At 33.0% G+C, this 7,883-nt stretch overlaps 2 protein-coding genes across 6 annotated transcripts in view; one reads left to right on the plus strand and one right to left on the minus strand.

Moving 5' to 3' along the window:
* The window catches only part of LOC116846861 (four and a half LIM domains protein 2), a 642,247-nt gene that overhangs the window by 293,187 nt on the left and 341,177 nt on the right, over nt 1–7,883 (plus strand). The gene's annotated exons all lie outside the window — the stretch shown is intronic.
* Nucleotides 4,699–7,434, minus strand: LOC116846878. The gene has a single exon (XM_032821263.1). The coding sequence runs from the start codon at nt 7,197–7,199 to the stop codon at nt 5,889–5,891; it is 1,311 nt and encodes a 436-aa protein (XP_032677154.1). The 5' UTR covers nt 7,200–7,434; the 3' UTR covers nt 4,699–5,888.

A 7,883-nucleotide genomic window follows, 5' to 3' on the forward strand; every position in this document is an offset into this window, starting at 1 on the left:
CAAAAGTATTTCGCTGTATATTTAAGATTCGCACATATTGCAAAGCGTAACATAATGTCAGTGGTCCTGATAAGTAATCAGAGTAGTTGTAATTATTAGCTAACCACTCAATTTCAACTTTTTCCCGCGGGCCACTAAATTCTGTAACAAATAATTCCTTGTTACCGAGAAGAATTTCATCGATCGTCATAAGAGGTAAATAGAACTTCGGGATTCTCCTATATGACTTTTCCGCAGTGTCTCTAATATCCAGCCACGGAGATCGCCACAACAGTGTACAGTCGTGTGTAATGTCAATTAACTCGTGATTATCGCAGGTATTGATGGATAAGCAGCTGTGGCAAGCGAGCCTCAGGTTATGTTGTTGGTAACAAGAAGGACACGATTTTGCGAACAGGAACATTTGCTGCTCGCTCCAATTCGCGATGCAGCACCAGAATCGTGGCTTGCTCCCTCCTAAATATGAGCCAGTCGTCCGACGTCATACCACGGGTGTTCCACAAGTATCTTACATACTTTTCCTATAGCTTCGCAAATCTCTCTGTGCTGCGGATAGTGCAGCATCCGATGTTCCTCGCTGCAGTAAGAGATCATGTGACAATCAGGCCCGATCTACAATAGATGGAGTAAGGAGTAGGAGTAGAAGTAAGACGAAATGGGATTTCGTAATTTATTTCGTTTACTCCCTTACTCTAGCTCCTTACTTCAGCTCTTACTACTTAATTCAGGCTTACTCCATGTGATGTATACGGGCAAACTTTTATTGGAGTAAGGGAGTAAGCGAAATAATTATTTCCACTTCGTCTTACTTCTACTCTTACTCCTTACTCCATCTATTGTAGATCGGGCTATGGTATCCGCCTTTATATACTTCCTTACAAACGTGACAAACGTTGGGATGGAAAAACCCAACGTTATGGTTATTTTATAATAATCAAACGTTTGCGTTACGTCACGAGAAGATACCATTATTCTCAGTCAACAATATGTCCATGCAACTGCTAAGTAATACTGCCAAACATTACAAAGTAATTATTTATTATGTAAATTTGGATAAGTTACATGCTTGAAACTTTAACGGATATATAAAAATTCCGCATCGATGTCGATTTCGCAGTGGTTTAGAAGACATTAATAATATGTTTATTGTCCCTTTGTGCGTGATTGTTTTGTTGACAGTAAGCGAGGATCTAACGAACTCCAAATATGCGTTTAAAAATGGCATCGCGTATAAACTTGAAATATATAACGGTATATGTATATAATAAAAGACACAGACATTTACACACTTATATTCTCTCCAATTGACAATTTTATCTCATCTCTTGACAATTTGATGTGTAATAATATATATAATAAACTACGAATATCCACTAGCAAGTAAGCTATTGCAAATAAATTTGAAATTTAATTTCTCTTGCTCCATCTGCAAGTCAGTTTGTTTCAGTATATACGCTGCATCGTGTATATCCCTCAATATCTCAAATAGTAAAAACTTCTAAAAGACATCTTGACGACATCTAAAGACGTCTTTTACTTTTTCAGATGTTTTTAGACGTCTTTTAGACGTCTTTTAGGCGTCTTTTAGGCGTCTTTTTTCAAGATGTTTTTTAGAAGCTGCTATCTGAGATAACTAGAGTTGTGTATACAATTCTCTATTTGTGAATTGATGGCCCGTCTTAGAAGAAACCGTTGAAATCTTATGCATAATATGAACAACAATTATACAACAATTATAATGCTTCAGAAGAAGCAGAGTAATAATTATTAATCCTTCTTTAAAGTATTCTTTATTAAAAATATTCGTAACTCATTCGTCAGATAAATTTATTCGGCATATGCTTAAAATAATACAATCATATAATAATTGCGGCATGATTCTAGCCGCCTAAAAATTATAATTGCTCGTAAACAGTTAAGTGATTATTACGAAAAAATGTGTGTCCCTTCAAATTTCTCTGTGGTTTATTTGATCGGAAACTATTTTCACCATTAATACAAGGAGACGGGCATGTACCCAGCACTTTTTTTATTAGTTTACTATTCTTATATGCACCTAATTCAGATACAGTCGTCAGAATTAATGGGCACGCTAAACGACGTATCTCTCTTATAACACTCGGCGCCAATTCCTTAAGGTTCGCTTGAAATCCTACAATGATATCCGGTGGATAATAGAACGGATATTGTACATAATCTTCGTACGTCATAACACGTGTTTCAAAATAAAGCGTCTTATCAAAGGCGTGGCACATCTCGCACACATCCCACAGTGAGATGTGCACTTTATACAATTGCGATTCTATCATTATAATTGTTAATTTTGTTCCTGGAAGTAGCGTGTGCAACACAATTTCCCAAGCCGACAGACTTTGTATATCCATCAGACTCCCGGCTATAATATGAATCTCAAAGGTTTCGTTTATCTGCTGATAGTTCAGATGTTGCACTGCATAACACAGTGTCAACGGTCCTGATACGCAATCAGAATATGTGTAGTCATCAGGCTTCCAAAGATACACTTTCGATCCGTGCCCTCTGTACCGCTGAACAATTAATTTCATGTTATAATTTATAATTATGTCACTCATAGTATCAGGCAAGTGAGACTGCAAAATTTTCATGTCCAGTTTCTCGATGAGATCTTCGATATTCAAAATCAGAGACCTTTTCAATTGCAGACAGTCGTGCTCAACATTAAATCTCTTGTGCTCATTGCACATGTAGTGCGAATAGCATTTTAGACAAGTAGACAAATTGTGCTGTTGGTGACAAATATGACATGATTTGGCGAATAAGAACATCTGCTTCTCGTATGGCTTCAGTTCGCGATGTAATATTGACTCGATATCTTGCAGATTCTCCTTTCTACGTATAATCCATTCATTCATCGCCATACCACGAGTGTTCCATAAGTTTCTTGTCGCACTTAATATTCGTATAGCCTCGCATATATCGCTGTGTTGCGATAGATGCACATACCTGTGCTCCTCGTTGCAGTAAGAAATCATGTTACAACCCAAGCATAATTGCAGTCTCCTTTTGTATGTTTTGCAAACGTGACAAACGTTGGGATGGAAGAAGTCATTATAATTATAAACAGTCCTTCGCGTTACGTAACAAGAAAATGCCATTATCTTTAGAACAATATGTCCGTATAACAAGCAATACTTTATATATTATGTAAATTTAGAAGAATTATGCTTGACAGACGGCATTTTAACAGACGTATAAAGTTTTCGTACACGCAGAGAAGAAGTTGATTTTGTGATTGCTCAGAGAACACTAATAATGTATTTACCGTGTCTCTATGCGTTGTCGCTTTGTTGACAATACGTAAGTGGATAAATTCCAAAGATTCGTCTAAAAGTGGCATATCGCGTATAAACTTGAAACATACAGTACAGTAGATATATATTCGTCGGCATTAATCTCTTTTGAAAGGAACTTTTGAAATTTTCTATATAATTGGTTCAACTGTTTTTATTAGTATAACTAATATCGTGAGAATTTTTATTAATACATTTAGGTATTCTATCGATTTCTCTCTCTTTTTCTCTCTTTCTCTCTCTCTTTCTCTCTCTCTCTCTCTCTTTATATATATATATTACATGTATAAAATATTAAATAATATTAAATTACCAAAATTTAAAAAAGATATGAAATATTTCACCAGACCATTTCTAAAAGTTACGATCTTATGACATTCTGATTACTCATATGCAAATATATATTTATACATATTTGTACACTAATATACATTTTAAATTTCGAACAATGAAAATATAAAAATCTTATATATTTTCTAAATCAAAATTTTATGTTTTCTAAATCAAAACAGAGTCACCAAAGAAAACCAAAGATATACAATATTATTTATTTGCAATGCATTGTACGAATCGCTTGTGAAGTACAGGCTACCATAGTCATCTAGCTCGATGTTCATGATTTTGGTCGGATGTTATGTCCTGTGAGAAATTGTGAAAATATATGTTAAGCATAAAATGAGCAACTATAATACTTTTCCAGAAGAAAATAATACTACATTTATCGATTCTATTTTTTCCTTAAAATGTACCTTATTAAATACATTCCCAGTAAACAAATTGATAGCAGAGTGTGCATAAATTGACAGAAAATATTATATATATAATAAATATATATATAATAAATAAATAAATATATATATATATAATAAATATATTATATAATTATATATATATATATATATATATATATATATATATATATATAATAACTAATTCAACTATATAAACGACAACATAATATGCGAGACTTTTTTATAAATGACTCTTTTCATCGTTTAAAGCTATTTTGCAATAAATACTGTTCTTCATTGGAGAAAGGCACAAACATGTTTACGATGGCCAAGATATAGTGGTATTCATTTTTTATTTATTTCACGATACTTTTATTTTCTATGGTTATAACATTTTAATTTGACAATATTTATAAAGTGTCTGGATTTCAACTTTCACGCCTAAGTAAAGCGCATCAAACTGTAGCGCAGAAACGTCTTACACTTCTTATACACGTCTTATACAGAAAAAATTTACTAAATTTCAAAAACCATTTGTTTGAATACAACTGTGAACATATTTGTTTAAATTAAATTTTATTTTCTAAAATTAAATAAAGAAGTTTTAAATATAAATTTCCTTCTTTGATTTTAGAAAATAATTGCTTAATTTAAACAAATATGTTCACAGTCGTTTTTTGAAATTTAGTAAATTTTTTCTCAGTGTAACTAATTTGTACATACACATAGTATCTAAATATAATATTTATATTTTGCGATTTATTTTCCAATGTGTGTTTCGTTCCAGACAGCACAATGTCTAAAAGTGGGACATAAGACATCTTTAAGTTGTCTTTAAGACAAGTTTATAAAGTATTATCTTAAAGATGTCTTAAAGTTGCCTTAAAGACGTTTTATGACTCAATTTTGGACATTTGCGCCGTCTGGGTTACAATATAAATTCGTACAAACAAAATATATTACCAAACTATTTCTTAGGCCAACCCCTTGCCTTAGGCTCGTTCCCCTTGCGCCCTGCCGTTCGTAATCACGTTCGACTTGTCATCGATCTATTATTTCATTTTATGGTGTCGTGACGCTACCTGATTACTTAACCCTTTAAATATCACTGATACCAATAGAGACCACTTAGAATCGGGCAGTTGAAACCTTATAAATGTGCTATTTGGAGTGTTTTTGATAATATTTTATAAAAAAAAGTTACTAGAATGTTCCATGAATTATGTGTCTTAAAAGGTTAATGTAAAGTATGTAAAATACACGTATTTACACAAGGAAAGACACACACATGAATACAACGGTAATTCTCTTTAAATGAAAAATAACCACTACATTAATATTTTTTTAAAGTATGTTTATTATGATTATGTATGTTTAAAAAGTATGTTTATAAAATATGCTTATTATTAACATATTTAACTCAATTACTAATAAAATCTCTCTTACACGTTGTTTAAGATAATGCTACTGAAATAATAATATAATCATAGATGAATATTGCTACTGGCTTAGGAACTAAATCCATTTAAAGCTTAGTTAATTGTGTTTAGAAAGCTCAAATCCTTTCGAATTTAAATTATGGAAGATGTACACATTATGTATACACAAATATGCACGCGCATACACATCCACGCACATATATATCTGTACATACATCTAGTTGTCATTGCTGATATAAAATTTTCAACATTTATAACTATTATTGAAAATATCGTTAAAATATGTAAAATTTATTCGTAACATGTGTTTTGTTATAAATATTCAAGTGTGAAAAAATATATTTTGACAAATATAACAAATTTCACATTATATGTAAAAAGGAGTTATTTTACAAACTTAATGACGCTAATGATGATCGGAAACGTTTCTGAGGTGGAATGTCCGGACAATTCAAATTCTCGTATATAATTAAATAATTATTACGAAAGAACACATCGTCATTCTCGTGATCTCTATATGGTCTATTACTTCTGTAATTATTTTTTATCGTTAGAAAAGGTTTTATATCTTCGTTTAGTTTTTTCTGTATCTCCGCTATATTATTTTGCGCCTTCTTTTCCGACTTAGTCGTTATGAGCAACGGACACTGTTGATGCTTTATTGCTCTTATAGTTTCTACGATAAACTCCTCAAGTTCCAAGTGATATCCTATGATTATGTCTGGTTTAACGTTATCCTTGTATTTCAAATAATTGTGGTATGACTCACTGTAACATTTGAAACGGACCCTCTTTTGCTTAAAACGGCAAACCTTACAGTTCTCCCATTCGATAATTTTCTCTTGTAATTTCTCTCCTATAAGTATAATTATAATCAAGCTGTTTTTATCTAATAAATGTGACAATATCTCCCAAGCTGACAAAGCGCACACATTCACGGGGACTTCGGCTAAAATGTGAACAATTAAGCTATTTCTTCTCAATATAACCTGAAGAAATGGAGCGCATTCAATCGCAAAATAAAGTGTCAACGGCGCCGATAAGTAATCAGAATAGGCGTAATCCTTAGGACGCCATTCCTCGATGCTTCTTTGAGCAACTACAGATTCTTCGATGTACGATTCTAAGTTAGAGATACCAACTTTGATCTTTCGTAAATACACGTTACTCATTCTTTCATCTTGGTAATTTCCCTTGATGTCGTGAATGTTTTGCTGAAAAGCTAGTGCCAGATACAAGCAGTCATGCGCGAAATAACGCATTTTATGTTCGTGACAACTGTCAACGGAAAAGCAATGATAGCAAGTTGTCGGCAACGAAAGTTGTCGATGGCAGATAAAGCACGATTTCACGAACCAAAACATCTGCTCTTCGTACGGCTCTAATTTCCGCTGTAGTTCCTTCTCAACGTACTCAATATTCTTCTTCCTAAAGGCGAACCATTCGTCCGGGACCATAACGTTAGTGTTCCATATGTTTCTTTCCGTACCTACTTTCACTATAGCTCTGCAAATCGGATCGTGATCATCGAAATGCAGCTGCATGTGCTGTTCGCTGCAGTAAGCTATCATGCAGCATTTGGTACATGACGTCAGCTTTAATGGCATTTGAGATTTAATATTAACTTCAAATTGATTCTGCTTACAAACATGACAAACGTGCGGACTGAAAAACTTGTTGTAATTTGAAGACCTGTGCATTTCATAACAGCCTGATAGCACTGCCAAAGGTATATCTATGTTACTGTCGAGAAATGCTTTTGCCTTTGCTGTCGAGAAGGCTTACTTGCAGTGTAAAGTTGGAAATAGCACGCGTGAAATTGGGTCGTTTCAACAAAAGTCGATATAATTCTATACCCTTACAGTATTGATTCTCTCTCTGCGATTGTTCGGACGACACTAACTAAAATATTTACCGGTATGTCTGCGTGCTGCGAAATTGTTGACAATACTTGCTGTAAGTAGAGATATCACGAACCACGAATTACCATGTCGGACATCGCGAATAAATTCGAATCATGCGGCGGCAGATATACACAATAAGATCCTAATTATGAGTCGCTTAAGATTGTAGCAACTTTTGTTCGTCATTTCAATTTACATAGGTTTGTCGATCGAAACGAATTGATATTGATAATTGATATTAATATAAGCAACTAACATAGTTTTAAAGCAAAATTCTTAGATATTTAATTAGTTTACTTCAATTTATCTTAAAAAAAAAAAATTAAAAACACTTATACGTAGGGAGACCGTGATTATATGACCCCAAATATTTTTTATTCATGTGCTCTTTTTTAATACTTATTTTGAAAGAAATAGTGGATACAAAATCGCAAAATGCTCCTTTGAGGACATAAATATTTTTCTCTGAGTTTCATTAAA

This window comes from Odontomachus brunneus, unplaced genomic scaffold, assembly GCF_010583005.1.
Source record: "Odontomachus brunneus isolate Ranch 3 - 2012 unplaced genomic scaffold, Obru_v1 Obru_scaffold_071, whole genome shotgun sequence".
NCBI classification, from domain to species: domain Eukaryota; kingdom Metazoa; phylum Arthropoda; class Insecta; order Hymenoptera; family Formicidae; genus Odontomachus; species Odontomachus brunneus.